Source organism: Protopterus annectens, chromosome 2.part2 (genome assembly GCF_019279795.1).
Source record: "Protopterus annectens isolate FY-2018-M chromosome 2.part2, PAN1.0, whole genome shotgun sequence".
Lineage (NCBI taxonomy): Eukaryota > Metazoa > Chordata > Ceratodontiformes > Protopteridae > Protopterus > Protopterus annectens.
In genome coordinates this window covers 924,491,230-924,517,626 of record NC_056730.1, presented here as the reverse complement: position 1 = coordinate 924,517,626, position 26,397 = coordinate 924,491,230, and the positions used below count along the sequence as shown (strand labels likewise).

The window sequence follows — 26,397 nt, the reverse complement described above, 5'->3', positions numbered from 1 at the left end:
GGGTACCTGGCAATCTACTGGTATTTTGATTGGTCCTTTGGGGGGGGGGGTAAAGTTGGCACCTGAATCTGTCGGCCAGTATATCGGCAATATCTGTTGGCTCAGTATAAGAGGCACCATTGTGCAGTAGCTCATAGCAAATCTGGGTATTGCCGTGGAGATTCTTTACATAAATATAGAAGGCCTTGTGGTTGTCTTTACTATCTCCTGCAATTCTGTTTCAATAGCTAGCTTTATAGGATTTGATGAGAGATCTCAACTTTTTGTTGAGGCTGATAAGGGAGTTTTTCCAGTCTTGGGACTTCACCTTATTCCGCATCAGTTCCTCCTTCTGTTGTAGAGTTTGTTTATGGCAGGGGGCCACCAGATTGGCTCCCTTTTTTTGGAGGAGAGCATCTTGGTTCTATTGGGTATGGTGAGATCCATGCATTTGTGTACGTTTTCGTACAATGCATTGGTGTATGATTCAGTGGTCATGCAACTATTCTAAATTTGCAAGGATGCTGTGAAGTTACCCACCTCTGTTCTTAGGAGCCCAAAGTCAGCGTTGGAGAAGTTTTTCATGGTTGTAACCTTTGCGGGGGGTGGGGGTGGGTGGGAGGGATGTGAATTTCCAAGGCGATTAGTTTGTGGTCGGAACTAACCAGGGAGGAGATGACTATTGGTGTAGAGCAACAGTCGTCCATGTTAGTAATGACCAGGTCAAGGATGTTGCTATCTCTAGTTGGGATAAGAACGAGCTGGTCCAGGGCATTGGAATTAATGAATTCCAGGAAACATTGGGCAAGTGTATTGGTACATGAGTAGTTTTCCCAGTTAATGGAGGAGTAGTTGAATTTGCCCAGTATGAGTGTGTTAGGTTGTTCCATAATATTCTCTAGGGTGCTTAGGAACATGGAGTGAGTGTCTTGGGACATGGTTGGGGACCTATAACAGGCTACGACCTGAATCGCTGTCTTACCCATAATAGTGTGGGAAGAAATAGCCAGGGAATTGTTATGGCTAGGCTTGTATAGGCCCTAGGGCCAATAGCCTAGTACCAACCTATAAACCTATGAACCCAATGTTAGCTGCACCTGAAGTATCTCTGATGCGTTATGTTGGGCTACCATTCTGGATGTGCACACCTCCAGAATGGCAGCCCTCCAGAATGGTATCTCTGATGTGTTATGTTGGGCTACCATTCTGGAGGTGTGCACATCCTTTATGAATATGGAGACACCACCACCTTTGGAGCTTTGGTCCACATTCTGGGGCCGAAAGGTGTGGGGTGAGTTATAGCCTGGTAGTGCAGGGGTGCTTTCTGCTGCCTTGAACCAGGTCTCTGTTACAGCACAAATGGATGATGTTTTGTAGAGTAACTGGGTTACAGGCTGCACAGATTAAAGTGGAATTACATTCATATTGTGTGAGGGATGCTTGACATTTGGCTAGGGTTGGCACCTCTTCAAATGCCCAAAGTGGGACATATTTTGTAGAAATGTGAGATTTTGCAGGACAAAACATACCCATGGCCAGTGCAAAGGAAAGAACTTCACTTTTTTTGCCAAAATTAAAGCTTATTTTTGCAGTATTTGAGTTGCTTATGCTATTTCATATAATATTTATGTATTTCAGATGCAAAATAATGGTTTTATGCAACTATTAAAGAAAACTGAAGAAATATATTTTGTCTTAAAATCTCAAGACATTTACCATTTTTTAGTTTTTTTCACAGGGCACAACTGCCCAAAGTGGGGCTGTCCCTTGCAAAGAGGGACAGGTGGTAACCCTACCTTGAGTGTAGGTTGTTGATAAATATGTTGAAAAGCAGTGGCCCTAGTTTGGAGCCTTGGGGAATGCCTGTTTTGATGGGTAGGAAGGATGAGTAGGAATTAATCCATTTAAAAAACTACAGGCTATTAGAAAGGTAGCTGGTGAACCAGTTGGTGGAGGTGTTTGACAGTTCAAGTTGTTTTAGAAGATGCTGTGGGAAACAGTATTGAAGGCCTTGGACAGGTCCAGAAACACAGCAGAAATCAGCTGGCTTTTTTTACAGGCTAGGTCAATAGTCGGTACAATTTAAGAGAGCTTTAGTAGTTTTATAACTTGGTCTGAAACCATGTTGTGTGGGGATAAGGATGTTGTTTGATCCATCAGTGATCAGTATGACTTACACTTCATGATATATTTACATCATCCAAAGACCTCAAAAAGAAGAATACATTTTGCCAGCATGTATAGATTATTCAAGAGTATTACAGTTAACCAACCATGTGTGACAGCCACATATTTTTCACAGACCTCCTACCTTTTCAGATGAGAATAAATGCATTCATACATTCCTGAAGTATAACTTTCTATCTATTTATCTATATGGAAAACAGTTTTGTTGAATGTTGTTTTGGTAGACATCTGTTTAGTTGACACAATTTGGTTGACTAAACAGTTGGCCGACAGGTATGCGGACTGTTGTGCAAGATAGAATTCTCAGAGCAGGGGAATATGTACTTTCCCCATGAACTGTGCGATCTCAGAGTTACTAGATATGATTAGCAGGGGGTGAGGGGGGGTGCAAGAGGGTTTAATTCTCCCCTGTAAAAAAACAATGTTTTCTTTTTTTATTGGTCAATGAGCACACAAATTCTCTGTAACTTCATATAAAATTCACTGGCTGAAAGAAGTCACCTGAATATTCAGTAATCACATATACCTGATATTGTTCTCAGTTTCATTTCTCTTCTCACTAAGCTTTCAAATATTTCAAGTTATTTAGTGCAAGTGTGATGCCGGTACTGGTCTTTTATTTATTTATTTTTTGTGGGAGTTTTAAACAAGAAACTAATATAGGTTCAAATGCAGTCCAGGAGGCTATTAAGGAACCCAGCTCACATTTCACATTGCCTCAAGGCACTGTCTGGTTAAGTGATTTGCTCAAGGTCACGGTTTATGCAAATGAAGGCTGAGGGGAGCAAACCCTCTACCGCTGAGCTAACTTCTCTCTCTCTGTCTCTACTCTGTCTGTCAGTTTCTCTTTCTGTCTCATAGCATCAGTTGGATCCAATACCTAAATCTGTTGCTGAAAAGCTTAAATTTGAGACAAACTGCACGTTTTAAAAGATTCTTAGCACTTATTAAAAATGTTAGTGAATTGTGAATTTAATGAGCGTGTTTGTTTAGTAATTGCTGATGTTAAGGCTCTTTTTCTTGTTATCCCACATGATTTTTTCTAGTACTTTTGGTCATATGTTGAACTTTACTTGAGGTTTTTACATGATGTTTTAATTCTTTGGAAGGGTAACAAAAAAACTGATATTAGGATACCATGGTATATATTTTAAATTTTGACCAGCACAGCATTAATTATTTGGATTTTCCTACCAGTAAGGACTATCATAATAAAGTTTACCGATCAGATATCTATAGGAAGCCAATTTTCAAAAAGTATTTGCACTGTTCAAGTTGCCATCTTATGTGGCACAAAGTGAATCTTGTAAAGGAAATGGTCAGTCTTTTCAGAGGACATATTTTTATACAGAACTAGGCTGTTTAAAAAACTTACTTATTGATTGAGGGTATCATCAAACCTTAGTGGAAGAAGTAGCAAATGAGGTTATAGCAAATGGGGATCACAGATTTTTGCCTATTTTGAAGTCATCTAACAATGTGGAAACCCCTAAGTGTGTTAATTATTCCTCATAGTAGCAACACTAGAGATGGGAACAGCATAATGAAAAAGCTGGACAGCTGTCTTTTGTGCAGCAGGGTTGTTAGATAGGCTTAGTGAGACCTACCTTTGTATATAAAATGGATAAAAACCTGAAGGCATTTATGTAAGAGGGCAGGAACTTGGAACCCTAAAGCTCGTTTATTTATGATTCATTTACTATAACCATAGCATCTTACCCCTGACCTTTTCTAGGCAATTGCAGGTTTAACTGTAACAGCAACAATGTTGTACATGTGATTGCATATTTGTCATGTTTGTCCTTCTATGTGGGAAAAAGTGAGTGGCTCCTGTGGAAACATATATATATATATATATATATATATATATATATATATATATGAATACATTTATGCTAGCAGTAGAAATGATGAAGCTGATCTTTTGAATAAACAAGTATATGAAGGTTTAAAAAACTTGTTTTACATTTTACAGAAAGTTTTGCATACAAGTAGGGGTGGTTGTTGTGAGACTCGACTTGAATATAGAGAATTGTTTTAACAACTGCTCTTGGATGCCTCCCACCCATCTGGACTAAACAATAAGATTTTGGTCAGTAGTATCCTTTCACCTTAATGGCTGTAAAGTTGTGATATTAATTGTTAATTTTTGTTGTTTTGAAAGCATTATTGATGTCTTTTGAGTCCCTGTTTTATACAAAGACGTTTTTGTATCATAAGAGTTGAAAAAGTCAAGTTGAATGAAAGCACTTGATCTTACTAACTGGTATTTGAATTTTAATATATATATATATATATATATATATATATATATATATATATATATATATATATATCTATGGGTCCATATCAGTTGATCGAGTCTTCAGAAACTTAAAATCCATATGGTTGAGAACATATGATTTTGAAAACCCAAAGCTTTTGAATGGAGATCGCGGTACAATGCAGATCAGGAAATTTACCCTTTTCCTCATTGTAATGCAATCTCAGAGTTGGTATATATAATTTTCAGGGGGATGGGGGGGTGCAAGGGGGTCTTGCCCCCCTGAAAAAATATAAAAAAGGTAGATTTATGTGTTTTTGATGTTTTTTTTTTTTTTTTGATGTTTGAGTTTTCGGAAACTCGATCATATGGTCTCGACCATATGAATTTTGAGTTTCTGAAATCTCGATCATCTGACATAGACCCATATACATATATATATTATATATCTATATACATATATATATATATATAAATATATATATATATATATATACATATATATATTATATATCTATATACACACAAGTATTATACTTACATATATTTTTTTTTTATTTTGTTTTTGTTTTTAAGCTAGGTTGAAAAGTTTTTCAGTTTTGAAAAGTTTATGGCTAGACTGGCATATTAATTAAGGTGTTTACCTCACAGACACAACGTACACATTTTAATTCTCACCTTGGGAAGCATTGCTAGGTTGAAAAAGGCCCCCAGATATCATTAGCCTAGTAATCGGCTATGAACCTATTTAGAGGTTGCGTCTGGTGTAATGGTTAAGGTCTTTGTCTCATAGACATAATCTGCAAAGTTTGATTCTGATCTCAGATAGTTAGCTAAGCTTAAAATGGCCCTTTAGGGCAGTTTGCCTAGTATTCACTATAAGTTATTTGATAAACCGATGAATGGTCAGATCATAGCTCTCAACCTTCCATCTCCAAAATGAGGAACACTCACCTTCTTAATGTGGAACAAATGGGCAAAATGTGGAACACAAACTAATGGCTTACTAACAGCTTCAAATAGGAAGGCCATAGGATGGTTAAAATATGCTGGTTTTACTTATAAAGAAGATCCTTTAATGAATTAATATGATTAATTTCTATTTACCATGGATTTTACTTAAAAAAAATCCTAACATTGAATGTGTGACAGACTCTTTCAATGTGGAACTTTGAAGAACTTTGAGGAACATGAACTTTTTAAGACCCCAAATGAGGTGCGTTCCTCGTAATGAGGTACATTTGAGAGGTATGGGTCAGATTCCAAAAGAAGAAGTTGCAGGCCATGGGTGACTGTCCCACTACAAGTACTAAAAGAAAGGGTTTTCCACTGATAACCTGGATACTACAAGAAGTTTGTGTCTCTGTTTGCAACATTATCAGCCCATTAACTGACTTAACAAATTGGGGGAGGGGGGCAGATAATACTTTCAAAAATGTAAAAGACAGACTAAGTTCAGAGTTATAATAGGCATCCACAGGCTTTAAACAACAATTTTGTGTATGCCTGTTTCATAGCTAAGTGTGAGGGCTGTGCTTTCACATCTCTGGGATTGGGAAGATCACCCAGTTTTTTACTTGAGTCATACATGAAACTTGGCAAAGACGAACTACTCTACAACTGAAGGAGCTTATAGCAATAAAACAGCCTCTCTCTTTCTTTAAAGTCTATTTGCTGGGTAGATAATTCTCATTGGTAACTGATCACGCCCACCTCATGTGGCTTCACAAGCAACAAGATGATAGCATGAAGATTTGTAGGTGGGCTTTCTCACTTCAGTTGTTTCACTTCCATCCACACTGCTTATAGGCCATGAGATGGGTCTGAAATTGAGGGTTTCAGTCTCTGTGGGGATACTGGGTGGCCACGGTGGTGCAGTGGTTAGCGTTGCCACCTCACAGCAAGAGGTTCTCCGGTTCGATCCTCGGTTGGGGTGCCTTCTGTGCGGAGTCTGCATGTCCTCCCTGTGGTTGCGTGGGTTTCCTCCAGGTGCTCTGGTTTCCTCCCACATCCCAAAGACATGCTGTAGGTGGATTGGATACTCTAAATTGGCCCTAGGTGTGAGTGTGTGCATGTGTGTACCTTCAGTGGAAGGTTGGACGTCAGGCTGGCAACTCGACACTGTAAAACTCTACTGCCAATCATGAGCGGACAGGTGATCCGCTGTGGCAACCCCTAACCGGGAAAAGCCGAAAGAAGAAGTCTCTGTGGGGATACTGTAGCATAGTGTGGTGATCTTTGTCATATGATAGATATAAGTAACCAAAATATGTAAAGTGGTGCAAATAATGTTTGCCACCCAAAAATGTGTGCATAGCGGTATAAATAATGTTTGTGACCTTCTGTAAATAGAGTGCTATTTTCATTAAAAATAGTGAATGTTTTTTCAGTTATATTTGTTACTTTATGAGTAAAGAGGATCTTGCTTGTATTAATAAGAACGAGTTTGTTGAACGAGCATTTGAAGACAATGTAAAAAAGAGGGTTAATGCAGGACCACATAGGACATGTTCCACTTGGTAAAGGAAACTAAGTGTCCAGAACAGTGGCTTTAGAAGAGAAAACCAATCTAAGTAAAGAGCAATCTGGAAAATATTCTTGTCAGAAGGAAGTGAGAGGGAACAACCATTAGAGACTGTTTCTTATTATATAATACCATAATAAGAGTGCACACGATTGTATTTTGTTTGAAAGAATCTGCCTTATATGCACTTGTATGCAATAAACTGCACTATTTTTATAAAGACCTGTGCTCGCTCACACACACACACACACACACACACACACACACACACACACACACACACACACACACACACACACACACACACACACACACACACACACACACACACAGACACACACACACACACACACACACACACACACACACACACACACACACACACACGTTCATCTAGGAGCAAGCACTAAAAATAATGTTGACAAAATACTGAACTAAAAAGATCTAATAGTCAAAACACCGAAAACCAAAACAAAACAAAATATCCAGATTTAAAAAGAGTTGCTCTCAGTGTAAGTGACTTGCTTTGGCCTATCTGTAAACAGGCTTACTACTGGGACCAGATTACAAAACACCTGATCTTAGCCTGCTCTCGGTGTAAGTAGTCATTTATACTGACAGCAAGTCTTTTGGAGCTAGTGCCTGTGTCTTATTTTTTCAGGGGGTAGGCCCCCCTGCACCCCCTGATAATTATATAAACTAATGATGAGATCACAATACAGCAGAGAAAAAGTAAATCCCCACACAATGATGTTCCATGATCTTGCACAAAGAGCTGCCAGAATTCAGAACAACTGCCAAAAACATTGGTCACTCTTATGAGTATTCACTAATAACTAACTATAGCAACAATCCCTCCCTCTCTCTCTACATATATATATATATATATACAGACATACACAATTTCATAGTGTGTGTGTGTGTGTGTGTGTGTGTGTGTGTGTGTGTGTGTGTGTAAATGCGAGCATTATCATTTTAGTCAGTGACAACAGCAAACACTACAGAAACAAGCCAGCATTCATTTTTGTACTGTCAAGATTGCTAACAAATGACAAGATGAATTTTTAGATTATTTCCTATGTTCTCACACCTATTTAGACTATAGTGAACAAAATAGTGAATAAAATGTGAATCAAGAAACCCTAGTCGTGTCACGGTGATCATTCTTGTATTCAAACTTCAATCCTCATCAAAATCAATTCCCTGAGACATTCTTTTACAACGTCTTCCACTTTTCAGGAATATTCATCATCAGATATTTTTGAAGACTGAATGCAGAGCACATGAAAGGACATTTATGTTTTAACATATGGATAGGATGCTGTAGGTTCCTTGTGTCATATGTTCATCACAAGCAGGTCTTTTGGCACTACCACCATATATGGTTTCAGGTCCTATGCACAGGGATGGCTGCATCCTCAGATTCAAGCAATATTAATCTTCTCAAATGTAGACACATTTTTAATAAATATTGATGCTACTCTGTTCATACCTCTCAACTGTCCAATTTTTCACAGAATGTCCAGATTTATGCCTCATATTTCTGGTCTGTGCCTCATAAAATTTGAGATTTTCTGTATTTTTGTGAAGAATCAATGAGGACTGAATTCACTAAATAATGACAGGCATTTGAGACTTCATATTCTTCAGAAATAGCATGGCAACACCAGACATTTTTATTTTAGAAACTTTCTAAGTTAATAAGAGCAATATTTAAAAGTTGTCCCTTTTTGGGGGTGGGGGTGTGGGGTGGGCTTTGTCTCCACATTATTTTTGGCTTTGTCCAGATTTTTTTGCTAAGAGATTGTGAGCTGTGTTCTGCATTATGAGTCTGGAAAGGCCAGCTTCAAATCTGACAAAACATTCTTCTCTTTTTACCCTAAATGTTACTAAGCATTAAGTGAAACAACAAAATTTGCTTTATACTAATAATGATGCAGATGCGTTTTACTGACCAAAGTACATATTTTAACTTTTTATACTAACTCTATGTTTCATGTATTCTTACCGTGCAGGAATAGAAGTAAAGGGCTTTCTGTAAACGTTAGTAAGTTTTTCCAGCACAACAATTGCTGTGGTAAATATACGATAAGTGTGCAAGAAAGTGTTAAGGAAATCAATACTAAGGAAGCGCAGATCTGTCAGTCTCTCCAGAAGTCGTTCCACACTGGCATAACGTATTTGTGGGACTTTGCAGGAATTTAAAGTCTTACTGAAGCAGATGTCAGAATCATCTCTGTGTAGACGCAGGTCCGATCTGCAAATAAAAAGCAATTATTCCTTTTCTCCATATTGATATTTCACAATGGTATAAACAATGTCTACCTTCTTGAAAAAATTAACTAGAAAACAACTGCAAAGTTTTGCATTTTGAACAAATTTTCAAATTACAGTAAGAATATATGCAAATTATTGGAACCTGTTGTTCCATCTCTGACTACATTAAATAAATATACAAAGAGAAGTGTTTTTGCTCTCTCCATAAACCCACTGCATAATTATGCATATAAACTTTGAGAAAATGCTTGGTTTGACATAAAGCTGGTACTTATTTTGTCACTAAACTAAATAAAATGTGTACTATCTTCTGCTAAGAATGAGCAAATGTGTTTTGATGCAGTTAGAGTGTGAAAGGCCACTTGCTCATGCTCTCTCAATCGAAATTTGGTTGTTTGGAAATCTATCTGCATCACAGTGACAGCAATTAATTATAAAAGCTTTAGGATAAAGATCAACTGAAATTAAAATGAATCTTGTAGATAATGACATTTCCCTGCATGATACTTAAAAGAAACATGTTTAACTAGAAAGCAATTAATAATATAAACAGTTAAGCTGACAAATGAAATCATTACGACAAAACTAAATAAATTTTTACTTTCTGAAAGGGAAGTTAAAACTTATATGGTTCAGTTTAAAAAATCAGTTGCAGTACTCATTTAATAATTTATTTCACAATATTTCATATATTTCCTGTCCCAGTTTATGAAATGCGAGTACATAATGACTATATAATATAATTTTTCTCTCTCTCACTCAGTTCTGCTCATGTGATTCAGGACATCAGGCAATAAGCTCTCTTTAGTCACTCGTCTCTGTAGCAGTTACGTTTTTTTACAAGGTCGGGTTGCTAGCCCGGCACCCAACCCTCCTCCCATGGTCTGCACATGGGGTTGGACACACCACACTCACATGCACGCTCACATCTAGGGGCAATTTAGAGTGTCCAGTCTACCTGCCGTATGTCTTTGGAAGTGGGAGGAAACTGGAGCACCCAGAGGAAACCCATGCAAACACAGGGAGAACATGAACATAATAATAATAATATTAGGTAATATTATATAATAGAATTCTATAACTCTGTTATAAAATTACAATGACTCAAAGCCCTGTCACTAAACTTGGTATCCTACAGACTGTGAAGAGGTGACCTGTTTCTGGTGCACAAGGCATCCTCCAACCCATTACTAATTGGCCTACTGCATATTAGCAAGTCACATGGCATCAGAAATACTCTGTCTAGGGATATAAACCTATTCTGCAACATTGACAGAATGGTTTGGAGGGACAGGTATATCTCGCAGAGGGTACTGCTACTCTGGAACAGACTCCCCACACATTAAACAAAGCACAACATTGTCCATATTCGAGCGCAACTTGGATCTGTGGATGGGTAAAAGAAAATTCACCCCAGTACTTCCTCCCCTGAACTACTAATGAAGAGAGGCAGCTCGTAAATGCTTTATTCCATGCATGGGTCCACTCAAATTATATATGGTATTGATCCCCAGTTATATTTAGTGGGGTAATATACAATTATTGACAAAGGAGTGGGTAAGGCCAATCTAATACCAAGCAGTACAGCTAGTAGCAAAAGGGAAATTGGCTAGACTTACAATGGACCACAAGGGCAGCTAGTCTAGTGCTTATCTATGAACCTATGAGTCTACATAAGCATTTAAAGACATTAGGAGGACTTCTGGGCATGTACAGTAACAGAAGCAGTTAAATTATCTTGCAGCACTTCTGCCACATATGAAGGTTATAACTTTTAATACGTTCATTGTTTTACAATAAAACAGCTCACTTAGAATTTCACTTATGCTGCAATTTAAATGTATCCTTAAACACTTACCAAATAAGTTAGAAATTAATAAGTTTTTATGAAAATCAACCTAGAAGATCAAAGGGTATTAGTGAAAGATAAGAAACAGTCCATACCTCTCATCTTAAACATAAAGTGATGATATCGTCTGATAAAAATAAAGTTCTCAGAGAATACAGACGCTATCAGACAACAGCTTTTAAAATGTCTGTTGGGTCACATCATTTTGAACTAAAGGTGATCATAAAGCAAACTACTGTTACCTAACATTAACAATCACTCAGAGTTGGCAGAAGGACAGATAGACAGATTATTTACTCAAACATAAAGAGTGTACATTGAGTAAACCTTCCTTGTTTCTGAAAACCCAATAGACTTCTACAGTTAAGCACATTTTACTGCTGGTGGGACATGTCTTTTTGAATTGATTGTGTTACTCTTAGGATCTGCTGTTGTGAATTTTTATTTGAACCATAACTGCTGTAAAACCTGGGTGAAATAAAGAGAACCCACCATTGTCCAGGACATTAATTTATGGCAGGCAGCTCCTCCTCCTCCTCCTGAGTGTCTTCATTTTTGAATTTGCTGGCTACAAACTGATGTACACAGTGGGGTCTGTGTTGTGGTTGCTGAGCTGTAATGAGCTGCACTTCCTAGTACCTGAAAATCAAAGATAGACTCCTACAGTTTAAGAACATTTTAGAGCTAAAACCTCCATTTTTGAGCTGATTGTGTGACCCCTTGAAGCTGCTCTTGTGAATGGCTTACTTACACTTACTCAAGCCCCAACTCCTGGCGGAACCATTTTCCAAGCCCCAACTCCTGGAAGATCCATTCTCCAAGCCCAACTCCCTGATGCTGGGATGATCTGTTACTGTGTTAAATTGGAAATCACTGCTGATACAAAGTTTAAGTGCATCTCAGAAGTGAGTCCTTTGTTTTGGGAGATTTCTCCAATTTTTGTGTTGAACATGGAGTTGGTTTACATAAGACTAAGAGTATGCGGCTTGAACTCATATGGTGGGTCCATGGAGTGGCCTGTTTCCCTGAACAAACACTCACTTTTGAGTGTCTTCAGCAGGTTGGTTCCCCAGTAGGACTACTTCCACAAGCTAAGTCTTTGGTGAGTTAATCCTTGGGGATTGGTAGGTGAACCTTTTTAAATTTTTATTAGAACCAACATTGCTCTAAAATGTTGATAAAAGAACCCAGTATGGTTTTTAGATGTTAATTTATTGTAGGAATTGTCTTTAAATGTATTTACTACTAAGTGAGGTGCGTGGCATGTCCTTGCATGATATTTTGCTGAGGTGCAGTGAGCTGTGCTTCCTAGCACATAAATTCCAAACGTGAATTATCTGATCAAAACCATTTTACAACTGAGACCTGACATTTTGAGCCAGTTGTGCAACCCCTGCATGTGTTCTGATTGGTCCCTGTGTTTGAACTTGTTTGCTGCAAGCTGGGCGACACTCATGCAACATCACTAAGATGGTTTTGCTGAGCTATTCTGATACATTGTACTGTCTGGTATAGCACCCTGCATTTAGATTTCTAAGACTTCCTTAATCATGATATCTGTGCCTGCATTCCTGAGAAGTGTTTGACATACTGTACTGTTATGCTGTACTCTGTTGCACAGTGTGTTGCATTAGTTTTTCAAAAACTAGTTTTTAAGTCTGCTTAAATTCTTGACACCCATAACTATACCAGTAAGCAGTTTAACATGCTACTTTGCAGTGTATAATACGTTTCTCAAGTCTGTATAACCTATGACACTTGCTCCTGCATTGTCAAGTTATTCTGAAAGGTTGTACACTATTTACAGTAATAGTTCCATCAAGTTGCTTCTAGTATACCCTACTTCTGTAGCTATAGTATAATTGTCATATTGTCTCTTAAAGTTTTCAAAGTCTAGCATTATAATATCCATCTACCTAACTCTAGTCTATACAGGATCACAGTTTGGGCTTACTTCCTCTGTTGTCACATGCTAGCACCAGATACCTTACATCAGTGTAGCAGTAGCAGCATGTTCACTGATAAGCCCTTACTGCTGCCTAACTTAGAATCCACTTATGAAAGGTATGAATACTTATTCAGATTGGAGGCTGGCCTCAAGTGTATCACGGTTGCCAGCAAGCAGCATACTCCTGTCCCACTGCAACCGAGCTCTAAGCTCACTTGTTGAAGTTCCATAGAAATCACTTCCCAAGCACCTAGGCAAGCACTATTACAAACAGACCTCAGAAAAATAGGATCATAGGATGTTCATAGTCTAATGGACGTAGAGCCTTCTTCAGCCTAGCTATTCATGTCCCAAGTTTACCAATTATCATTGCCCAAGGACTTGAATAGCTGTGGTATATGACTGTGCCTTAGGGTATCTACAGACTTACGTTGCCCATAATGGTCACAGGTGACAAGCCAGGGTGAATTTGTGATTTCCCATCCATTGGTCCAAATTGCACTGGTACCTCACCTACCACACACACACACATACACACACACACACACACACACACACACACACACACACACACACACACACACACACCTACATCCAGTATTTCCTCCACAAACAAGGGTAACCTGAGCTGCATAGCTACATCTTTAGTATTACAAGAGCATGCAGACACCCATAACAATGTCCCTGACATAGGTGTCTCAGCTATCAGATGTAGCTGATATTCCATCCACGAAGATGAGCAAGAATAGAATGCCAGATGTCTTCTAGGCTTAAACTTCTTCACCCCAGTATGTATAGTATGCATATAATCTTATCATTGTCTGTTTGGGAGTAAATAATCATAGATGCTCCATCCTATGGGAGATGAACCAGTGATATGCTTGCACACACTGAATGTGTTCGCATCTAGTTATCACAGTGAATAATGACACAATGGAAAAAAGTAACTGACTTTAACAACTGGCTCAGTAACTGATGTCATTCTAGGGGGATCTAATGTGTGTCAATATGGAAGAAGATAGTTGCTGTCAGGGTGGCCTGCATCTCTTCCCTTGGGACTTTGGCATTTTGGCTAAGACATTTTATACCCCCATAGTGTCTTTTTTCAGACAGTGTCAATCTTATCAACCTTCCAGTTTAGCAAAATTCAAATCAGGCCAATATCATCTTGGCACTGCACAATGCTAGATGACTGCACTAAAAATGCCTGAACTTGAGGAACACATATGTATTTCTATAATTGCTGAAACCTGTTTCCAATGTAGTGAGAATACTCCTTTCATACTGCAGTATAGCATCTATCATTCATTCAGACCCTTTGGGGAGGGTGGAGGCATCTCTGTATCCATCTGCAACCCCATTATCACCTGACAAATTTAGCCTTGGGTGGCGTAGTGGTGCAGCATGTATGACTGTCTCCTCACAGCAAGTGTTTCTCTAGCCCTAATCTTAGCTGGAGCACCTTCTGTGAAGCATCACCGTGTCTTCCCTATGTTCATGTGGGTTTTCTCCAGATGCTCTGGTTTCCCCCTACTTTCCAAGGACAAGTGTTAGGTGAATTGGACAATCCAAATTGGTTGTGTGTGTGTGTGTGTGTGTGTGTGTGTGTGTGTGTGTGTGTGTGTGTGTGTGTGTGTACGTGTGAGATGGGCTAACTAGCAGGCAGTATGTGCATTGACTCTAGATGATTGTCGTTTTTGAAGTGGTACCCTGACCACATGTGCAAAAAACTGGAAAAGGAGCTGTGGAAGGATGAATAGATGGATGGAATAGCCTTGAACTTCTGGACATCCTATAGTAAATAAAGTCCAAATTCCATATTACCGACTATATAACTTCCTCTATTTCTGCGGCTGCCCATTATACTTACTTAAACCAATTAGAGTACTTAACTATTGAACCTAGTAAAATTATACTGGATGAATTCAACTAACCATCCATAAACTTGGCAAACACATATAATAAGTAAAACATATGCATAATGGTTCCTTATGTTTATTAATGTCAGTATCAGTTTCCTTGACCAAACACTGCCCTTCCCTTTACAGATATTAATCTTTTTGATCTTGTTCGTACTAACAAAGCACCTGCTTGCTTTACACCCAAAGTCTCCTCCTGTATGATTAATTCTGACAGTTAAGCTATCATATTCTCCATAACAACCCAAACTAAGATTCTACTTAACCTACAACATACAAGGAATTTTGTAAAGCAAACTTTTTAGCACTCTCTGATGATCTAAATAAACTTAAAAGTTCCCCCAGGTGACCCTATAAAAAGCAACTGCTTGCAGCAGTGATTTTTAATCTAACCTGAACTCCTGCAATGAAACTTCTGTCACAAATATGGTCATACATTTAAAAAAATAAGTCTCTGTAGTAGAACTCTGCTCTTAAACTATATAACAAAAAAGAAAAAAACTTCTAGCACTAAGGTAAAAACGCAAATTCCCCTATTTCAGTAATGATCTCAAAAATGTCTATGGAAAGTTCAAGCATGCAATCAAATGGTGTAAAACAAAGTATGGATTGAATATCATCACCTTGTCTCATTACAAGGTAATTTCTAACTGCATTAGGAATCTCATAAGTAATATTCAGTTTTGCCCAGAACTGAGCTCAGTTGGTACCATCTACTCTGACCCAGTTAACAAAAGTGATGTACTTGTGAATTGAGTTAGTATCCAAATTATCCCTCCTTGTTTTTTCCTGCTCACTTACCTCATTAACACCTATGTGGTGTGGAATGTCACACCTCTGGCAACCTACACACACTTTGCACTCTAGAGCATTTTTTTTGAAAAATAAACTTACAAATCATTAGATAAACAAATGCAAATATTTAGTGAGCTATAAAAGCTATTAAAACTATAAGAACAGCGATGTTATAAGAAATATTCTTCACAGTAAAAATAATCAGTACATTCATGGTCATTCCATAAATACTGTATTATTTTATACAAACTCCCAAAATTATATTTTTGCTACACTTTCGCAAACAGTCTTATCTTGGAAATTGTACAACCTAGACATATATTGCTAGAATATTTTTGTTAAACAGACATGCACTTTCATATGACAACAATAAATTCCTCTAGGAGTGCATGTTTATCGAGATATTTTATAGATATGAAACGTATGCTTAACTGTGTTATTATCAATATTGATAACGAAATACTCGGGATGTGCAACTTACAGTGCGACTATCAAAGATAGTTTTCTTCAACAACGTATAAGGTTCAACCTGATGTCATGTGACAGTTTGTAAGTTACTTGCCTTTTGAAGTATTGAGTAGATATGGAAATATTATTTATTTTCATAATTACTAACAAACAACTAGTACAATCTCATGTATAATGTGATATAAAAGGATACTGAGAATAAATTTTCCTGTATCACACATGGCATATCACACCATGAAGGTTTCCTAGGTGGGAAATATGAACATAAATATGAAAATATGAATAATAAGCAACAAACAGTGATTAATTTCTCTAATGCAGGATACCCTAGATTAACAATATTGGTGCTGTTTTGTTAGTAACTAATTGTCCTTTCTAACATTGCTTATTTTTATCAAGTAAGTCACTTAGCTAAAGAAGCCAGACCAAAAAAAAAAGTTCTGGATACCATAAGGAGCTATGGGTGTGAGCTGGAAGTATACAAAAAGATGATAATAGGTTTGAATGACTTACAGTTCATATTTCCTCCACAATAATTAACTCTAGTTAGCCTCTCTCCAAAACCATTAACATTAACTCTACAGGTCCTAAACAGGTTTCTAGAGCAAAGAACTCAGCTAGGGAAGGCCTCTTCTCTATCTATACTGCTAAACTATGGAACACCCTCCCAACTGCTCTTGCCTCATGTTCCTCTTCAAGACAATTCAAAGCACTCCTAAAATCTCACCTATCAAAATCCTAGCTTTGCCCCTGCCTTCCCCCAAGCTAAGCATCACCTAAACACCAACCTCACTCTCACTACCTTTGTATAACTCAGCATGACTGCTCTCCAGTCTAACAGCTAACACTGTACCCTCACAAAAGGAATAATGTACATTCTCTCAATATTTATCACATATTAATCATATATTGTAAATACTACATATGAGCTTTCTTCTGAACAATAGGTAGTATGTATTGTGAATACTACAAGTGTGCTTATATATGTACTGTAAACTCAACAAAAGCTATTATTGATATAACTCATATTCAGTTACTTATTCACTGTTTAATTTTCACATTGTCTGAATTGCTATTCTATGTATTAGTCAATGTATATACCAGATTATATTAGAATGTATTGTAGACTTTCAAAATATCATTGCACTACTTGGGGCTCTTCTCCCCGGGCCTCCACTGAAAACGGGCACTTGCCCAGCTGGACCTTCCTGGTAAACAAATGTAAAATAAAATAAATAAAATATATTACGCTGTCTTTTAGTCAGCACTAAACATAATCTTACTGCCTTTCCTCTAAGCCTGCTCAGGCACAGCCTCTCCACTGGATAGATGCCTGAGGCTTGGAAAATAGCCGTTATGGGACCCAGTCCTGGAAACTCTAGTCTAATAACTATCACCAGCATTATTTGCAAAGTCATTGAAAACACTATAATGACATTCATACAATCAAAATATTGGCAGGTTATTGATCAACCTGATGTGGGAATAGAACCAACAGCCTTCTGCCCCAAAAACTAGTGTGCTACCTATTGCGCCACTGACACCAAATTTGCTCGTAATTATTCATCTTCTTATAGAACAGGTCATCATCATAAATCCCCTTTTTCCATTTTTAGAAGGTTAGGATATCACATTAACATCAAACAATGTTTATACTGTTTATGGTTAGCTCTGACATGTCTACTAAATTTGTTAGACTTGTTGAGTAAGGTAACTGAAGCACTTGATAATGGCCTATCAATGGACCTTGCTAAGGCATTTGATACTATCCCATACTCTGGCATGATTGTTAAATTCACCCACTTAAACATTGATTGCTATGCATGCAACCCAATGGATAGCAAACTGGCTCAGTGACAGAACCCACATACTGAGCCTCGGTGACACACTCTCCTGTAAAAGACTTGTTACCAGTGATGTCACCCAAGATTCCAAATTGGATCCTTTCCTCTCCTCTTAAGTATATACTTCTCTGATATCTAAAATTTCAGGGGTCAATGGATGCCAAAGTTTGTTGATGATTGCAAAATCAGTCTTATCACTAACTCTACATCTAATTCTCATATTCTGACAGATGGCCTAGCCAATACTAGTACATGGTATCATGACCAGAGACTCAAATACAATGAAAAAATGTAGTATTATACTCTTTAGGAAAGAGAAATATTCATGCACCTGACACATAAATGATATAACCATCAAAAGACAATACTGTTATTACAGACCTAAGCATATTCGTGGACAATGACCTCTCTTTTCATAGTTTGGTACTAGGCTATCGGCCCTAGGGCCTATACAAGCCTAGCCATATCAATTCCCTGGCTATTTCTTCCCAAAATATTTACTTCCTGGTCCCCTGTCTAAAAGGGTGACTGGTGTGATCCTGGGGTGAATTTCCTATCTCCCATCCAATTGTCAAGGTTCCTTTTGAAGAGGGCCAAAGAGGCGCTCAGCTTGACATGTGTGGGCAGTCTATTCCAGAGTATGGGGAGTCTCCGGGTCAGGAACCTGTCCCTCCAGCATGTTTTGTTCATTGTGATGGCCAGATTTAGATCCCTGGAACATGTAGCTCTGAGGGATTGGGATTTCTTTAAGTGTAGCATGTCCAACAGCACTGGGTTTGACATAGCCTTGTACCTTAAGCAGAGATCACCTCTGAGTAGGCGATATGCGACAGAGTATAGCTGGAGTTTTTTTAGATGGTCAGCATAGGGCATCTGCTTTAGGCCTGTGATTCTTTTAGTGAGGTATTTCTGTGGCCTTTCCAGTTGTCGCAGATGTCTTGTGAGTTACATACCAAATGGGGCGTTGTACTCTATAATGGGTATAATGAGGGATGAGTACAGTGGGACAATGACCTCCTTTTTTCCTGGATGAAAAGCCCTTAGTGATGAGGTGTGCCACATAGACGGATTTCCTGACTGTTGTGGCTATGTGGTTATCGAAAGTGAGACCACTGTTCACCTGACCATCATGTATCAACTACTGGCAGAAAGTCACTTCGCCAACCCAACTAATCACCAAGGATATATCCTCCCAATCCAAGGAAGTTATTGTTCACATCTATTCATACATAATCAGGTCCATAATGTAATATAATGCTCCATTTTGTATATACATATCCAAACATAATCCCAACTTGGAAAAATAAAAAGAAATCACAAAGATCACTGACTAAGAGCATATTTGGTATGAGTTTATTAAGTTATACAGAGCAAGTAAAAGCCTTATCACATTACTCCACTTCATACAGGTTCTTACACAGGAAGCTATTTTTGGTGTATAATGGTATAATGATCTCAATTTTGCTGTACCACTAAAATCTAAAAAAAAAAAAAACAGAATACCACTAGCACCCACTCTAAGTACCTAAATGTACATCACAATATTGACTGATCTTGTTGGTGGGATAGATACCTGTTTCAAAGGATCCCCTACCTCCAAGTCCATGTCAAAGTAGCTTCCAGACCCTTTTTAAAATTAACATGGATCTATAAGTTCTCCCCCCATTCTCTTCTCTGGTTCTTTTAGATTTTTAGGCGCAAGTAGACAGTAATGCAGTGGACAAGAGGAAGTGACTAGTCTAATGGACCAAACGCCTAGTACAAAAGTTATAAACCTAGGACAGTTCCTTGTCATCCTGACCACCATTTCAGACATTACTAGAACTTCTTGGAAATTGTACTATAAACCATTATGAGTAATTATATACTCTGTTATTCTTTCAGTTACTTTCAGTAATTTCTGGTGATGGAATTCTTGAAAGACCATCTACATCACCATGTCCTTAGACACTTGTGCACTGATAAAAGGATTTTCCAACTCTGGATATATGCTCCTGCCATCACGAGCAGGCCCTTATGGTCACCAAGTAATGTTTGCAATGGTTTAAAGTACAAAGAGTACACTGATTACCCTGAATTCTGAAAAAAGATAATCTTTCTGTGCACTCCTCTGATATCAGAGAGGTGCATAACATGTTTTGTTATGCACAGCTTACCACCCTTATGCTATACTGTCATGATACAGCATTCATAAGCATACCACAGAACAGCACTAAAACTGATTTTAACTTTCTACTGTTGCACAAAACTGCTTACTGAAGTGTTTTACAGCTTTTAAAGTTGTTAGTCCATTGAAGGGATGCAGCTTCTTGTTGCTGTCTGTGTGACAGCACTAAGTTTTTTATTGCATTTAAATCTCTAAAACACTTCATACTGCTATACTTACTTTTTCTGTAGCTGCTGCATCACTGTAGCTAAAGTTCCATTTGCTAAGTGAATTGATTTGAATGATTTGAGATGAATTGAAATGATCTTGTCAGTGTCATCATAAATATTGTTGTGTGTTTATTTACTTATTTCTGTTTGTTAACCAGAATTTATTCAGACCTTTTTCATTCATGACCTAGATTCAGAAGAGCAGATATAAAACTTTACACAGACAAATTTTACCTCTCAACATGTATGTCAAGATTCCCTTCTCAAGCTTTGCACTTAAGGTGAATTCTTGACATTCATGTCTTGAACACATAACAACTTGGAGTCCAAGTCACAATCCTCTGTACATGATCTGTAATGAGCTTAACTGTTTTACATCATAGGTACTGATAGATTTTTTAATCTTTCTAACGATAAAAGTCAATGCTAGAGTTTCTTTCCCAGTTTACAAACATTCATTCTACTGGGAAGCAAGTTCTAGCAGAATAAGTGATATGTCTATGCTTACCTCCTGAGGGCATGGCATGTTTAATCATTTAATGGATGCCACACACAGAAGCATCACAAGGTAATATAAGTGGCACATCTTGGTCATGACATGTACACCACTTTATACTACTGATAAGTGATTATGTCTGTTAAATGTATTTTGCCCCTGGCATTTCCTTTGCCATTGAATATTTTCTTTTTGCAATGTGTACAATGGCATCAGTACTGTACTCCGGTTATGTGCAATTTTTTACATTGCAGATTATTAAGAGAAATGCTTGCAGTTTTTTAATATATATGTGGTGAAGGTGGAGCTGCATAAATTCTTTTTACCTTCTCATCTAAAAGGCCTTTAATTCAATAAAACAAAGATCTAAACTACTTTTAGGACCCCAACTCAGCAAACTATAGCCTTAAAGCTACACTTCATAAAAAAAAGTCCTCATACAACCTTAGACTCTCATTACCCCTAGAACCAAACTCCACAACATTGCACATGCTTTCTTCTCTCAGGTACCTACTCTTTGGCAGTCGCTCCTCATTGACATTAAGGAAATCAACATTTATTCCAAATTCAGAATGTAACTCAAAAAGCACTGATTCATCTAAGCCAAATGCTCCTGCGTCAACACAGGACATGTCACCTACCCTATCACCTTTCTTGTCTCTCCAAGAGTCACTGAAGATTGTCTCACTTTAGAAACTAGTGTACATATTGTACATTACACCCTGCTTGATTGTGCATTGCACTGTGCTTATCTGTAAGTAGTCTGAACTATTATATTATTATTTACATTTCTGTATTTTTGGTTTGTGAAATGTTTTGTATTTCACCCGGTCTAAACCTGAAATTGGTCAATACTGATCAATGCAATCTTTTAAACTTAGACACCTTTGTAAATAGTTTGTTTAGATTTTATAGTTGTTGACTGTATATAGTTGTTAACCTATGTAAAGTATGTTTTATGTTGCAAGGTTATGAAATTACATTCATTTTCTAAAAATCAATAAAAACATTTAAGCACAAAAAAAATACTGATCAATGCACTACCCCAAAATAAAAATAACTTTATATTTTTGTTTACCTGGATAGTACACTGATCACAATAGACTATTTGCAGGCACAGCCCAGGTGAAAAAGCTAAAACAGAATTAATTCACAAACAGAGCAATTATAGTAGTTACAAAGTCCACCAGACTATCAAAACAATGAGCCAATATTATTAATAGAGCAGAAAAATAAATGTGGATTAATTTTGGTAGTAAATATGAGAAGTAAGGAGCAGGTGAAAATGGAGGGTGGAAGTGGAAGTGATGTTGGTGAAGTAGGAGTTAGATGATGTGTCCACTCGAAAAACATATGTAGACGGATTTTTGATGGAGGTGTCTTTTGAGTTGTGCTCTAAAAATAAGGAAATAGGAGATTTATTTTAAGTGAGGGGGTATTGTGGGAGTTTGGGTGCAAGAATGGAAAAGGAATAGTCAGTACAGTGCAGTTTGGTTTTGGGGGGGTCTGGAAGGAGGCAGTCAAATAGGAAAAGATGCAGAGGTTGTAGGGGGTGGTTTTATTATGGAGTTTTGCAGCAAGAGATAGGAAGGCACCTGGTCAAAACAGATGAAAAGAAGAAACCCTTGGAGTAGCACAGCTTTGTAGGTAACTGGGAGCCATCTGGCTTTGGAGTGGGTAGTGCACTGCTATTACTGTGGGTGTGTGGAAATGAAGTTGCAGATTCTTTTTTCAGTGGACTTTAGAATGACTATAAAGTGGAAGCTTTTTTTTATTTTGAGTCAGTAGCTATGCCTGGTAGTCTGTATTCAATGGACAACCATGTCATCATCATAAAAAGTGCTAGGAAAGTTTAGGGAGGTCAGAGAGTAGTTAATAACAACTGAAGACAGCAGTAGAACATATCTATAATGTGACCAAGATATTCAGTCCATGACTTGCCAAAGTCACATTTTGATCTTTTTAAAGAAAACACTCCATTTTATGTTGAACTTTAAATTACCAAGGTGCTCATTCTGACATTCCAGTGAATGACAGATAACTAGACTTATAAATACATTCAAATATACAAGCAGATTTTTGATTATTCTTTGATAATGGAAAGCATGGAAGTCAAACCAACTGGCAGTTTGTTGTACATAAACAAGTGTCTCTTTACACTACTGATTAAATATTTCTTTTACTAAGTCAAATAATTGTTACTAAGTAAAGTAATTAGCTACTAAATCAGTTCTGAGTATGCATTCCCATTGCTAATCATGGCCCTTAAATCTTGTACTCTCTGTACTAGCATTAGGATTTGCAGTTAACTTGCAATCCTCAGAAACACAAACTGAATCGCAGCTTTTAACCACTGTGGTGATAGGTGCAGCCCATTCACTTTGCTTACCTGGATTGATAATCTTTTCTTTTTCTACTCTAGCATGTCCCTCTTTCACATCCAATGATACCAGCTGCCATTAATACAGATTTGGCAGAACCTTCAGATTCACCAAAACAAGTGGTTCTTGTTTCATGCAGGATGGCACATTAGCTTGAAACACTGCAACAAACATTTCCAGCACATCAGCAGACTTTGAATTATTCAGCGCACCTTGATGCACAAACTTTACCTACTTCCAGCGAAACCTCAGCTATTTTAACCAATTCTTCCCAATACAATGAAGATCCTTCAATTTTCACCACAACTAATGGCAATTGTTCTGTTCACTTTTCACAATACATCACAGCTTTAGCTTTATTCAAAACCGAGAAAATCCCATCAGTACATATTTTGAATTTAATGTTGCAGAAACCAGTGATGTTTCACCAACAGTCTAAATTTTTTCTTGGGGTTCCTGTTATTTAATCGACTGTCCTAAATGTCAAGTCTTGGAAGATCAAAAGGGGAAGTTTGAAAAATAGAAATGTCGAAGCTGCAGAAATTCAAATTCTTTCCTATGGAAAGAATTTGGTTGGCTGTTTCCGCGGCTTCAACATTTTCTGTACTGTGGTGCGAATGGTTTGGATCGGTTTAAGGTAAGTGTGTGAGTGTGAAGGACGTTGGGGTTAGGGTGCGGGTAAGGTAAGTGTGCGAACGTGACGGACATTAGGGTTAGGGCGCGGGTAAGGTAAGTGTGCGATAGTGACAGACTTTAGGGTTTGGGCACGAGTAAGGTAAGTGTGCGATAGTGACGGACTATAGAGTTAGAGTGCGAGTAAGGTAAATATGTGATAGTAACGTACTTTAGGGTTAGGACGAGGGTAAGATAAGTGTACGATAGTGACGGACCTTAGGGTTAGGGCTTGGGTTAAGGTTAATGCAGAGATAGTTGTGTATGTAAGGTGTAGTGTAGGTTTATTAGGTGTTTGGTGTGCTTGTGTCGTGTGTGTGTTTTTTGGAACAGCGAATTTTTTCCCTGGGAAAAAAATTCGCTGTTCTGGGGTTTCGTTGTTGTCATATTTCGAACTTTCAAATTCGAACATATGGTGTTCAAAATTTTGGAAGTTCGATTATATGACATAGACCGTTTTCTTGCATATAATTGGCAGCACTGGTGAAGTATCAAACTTATTTCAGTTTCTGTATTATTCACCAGCAAAGCAGATAACTAACTTTCACTTCAGTTTTCAACTGCTCAATCAGTTGTTAAAACTATTTTACCCATTATACAGTAACTGAAAGAGTATTTAATTATTCAAGCAATCATTAAAACCAATTAGCTTAGCTATGATGTTGCATTGCAAAGATAAAATAGTTGGCTTTAATAATTGGCTGGATAGTTGATGTCATTATAGTAGACTATGTCATCTGTCAGCACTGGAGGAAATGGGCAACACTTCTTTCTATGCATTGTGCTTCATTGTTTTCATACTCACACCACTCAGCATGGCTTTTGTATAATAAGTAAAGCTTTTTCTGGCCCTATAATGCCCTTTTAGGTAAACCCTTTTCTTGGACATTCCATCACAGCAAAGTTTAATGCAGATTATATCAAGGTAGTATTACTCACTGTATAAGCAAAAAAAAAATACCCAAACTAATGGCGTTCCTAACACTCAAGCACAGCTTTATCTATGCAATTATACAGGCTTAGTTTCACTGTAGTGACAGCACTGCCTTTATAACCGGGCTCAGAGTGTAACTGGTAACTGTGGGGGAGTCTATGTATTTGACATGGACACTGGTTAGTTAATGGCAAATCCATCATGATCTGTACTTGTAACTTGTATAGATTCAAGTTAGAAGTTTTAAATCTAACCACCACATCACTGCTGGCCATAGATCACCTACCATGTCTCCTTCTTGAAACAACAATTACCTAAATACTTCTGACAAAATCATTACTCTATTCATCTAAACACTAATATCCTCAGGTGACAAACTTATACTATCAGTACCAACACTCAGGAACAAATTATAAGTCTTCCTAATGCAGACTCCAACATCCTTCATATTATCCAAATAAACATGATATCTTCTTACACCCACCCTGTATCCCTCTCCCCAGATACAACTGATTACAAATCTATTAACTTCTTCTATTAAATCCAGCAGTATTCCTACTGCAAATGCCAGTTTCTTTAGGGATTTCTCAAAAGCAAACCTGTCTCAACTCACAGATGACCAAAATAAATTCCAAAGTGACAGTCATCATATCCCATCACCAGTGCTGCCATCTACACTTTTTCTTCCTATTTATACATAAATAGTTGCACTGCAAAGTCTGTCCCAGTCCACTAAAAATATAGTTTGAAATTTAAGAACAAACCATTATAGTGTAATCCCCTTCTCAGTAAATTGTTTAATAAAACACAGGACAGTCAATTCATAAATCTCTTTCTAAAAAGAAAAAAAAGTACTTTTAGAAAGTGCTAGACTGCGTATGAACATAGGGTAGCCACATCCACCAAAGATTTGCTTCAACTATGACAGGAATCTATAAAGTAAAACCACACTATGCCCTAAGCCTTTCTACAGTAATGCTACCTAGTCAGACCCTGTTGAAATAGCAGCTATGCTAGCAGATAAATTTTGATCCAGTCTTACTATGCCCACTTACTAAGTTATTCCTCTTATTTCCCAAACCTCTTCCCTAAAATTACCAAAGAACAAGATCTAAAAGCCTTATTTAAAATTTAAAAAGACCACTGTGATGGGCCCTGATAATGTACAGGGCTGCCTACTTATTAGCAATGGATATAGCCTGACTGAGCCTCTTCACAGTTTACATACCTGATGTTTGGAGAACTGCCAGACTGCTCCCAATACAAAAGGCAGCCCTGTTAGTAATCGAGGCAATTGCAGACCCATTAGTCTAACTAGTTTTGCATGTAAGGCTATGGAACACATCCTATCTAAGCACTCATATATAACCTCCTGGCTCTTGACCTAAACCAATTTATTTATTAAAGGCAGATACTGTCTCCTTAAACTTTTTCAATTTTTTGAATAGGTTACTAAAGCCATGAACAATTGTCTCTCCAATCATA

General features: G+C 37.6%; 1 protein-coding gene across 1 annotated transcript in view; it reads right to left on the bottom strand.

The window, feature by feature from the left end:
- RASGRF2 (Ras protein specific guanine nucleotide releasing factor 2) overlaps window positions 1-26,397 on the bottom strand; it is a 1,933,635-nt gene that overhangs the window by 767,168 nt on the left and 1,140,070 nt on the right. Inside the window, exon 14 of the mRNA XM_044064238.1 lies at window positions 8,962-9,210. Coding sequence (XP_043920173.1) covers window positions 8,962-9,210 — 249 coding nt within the window. The remainder of the gene's footprint in view (window positions 1-8,961; window positions 9,211-26,397) is intronic.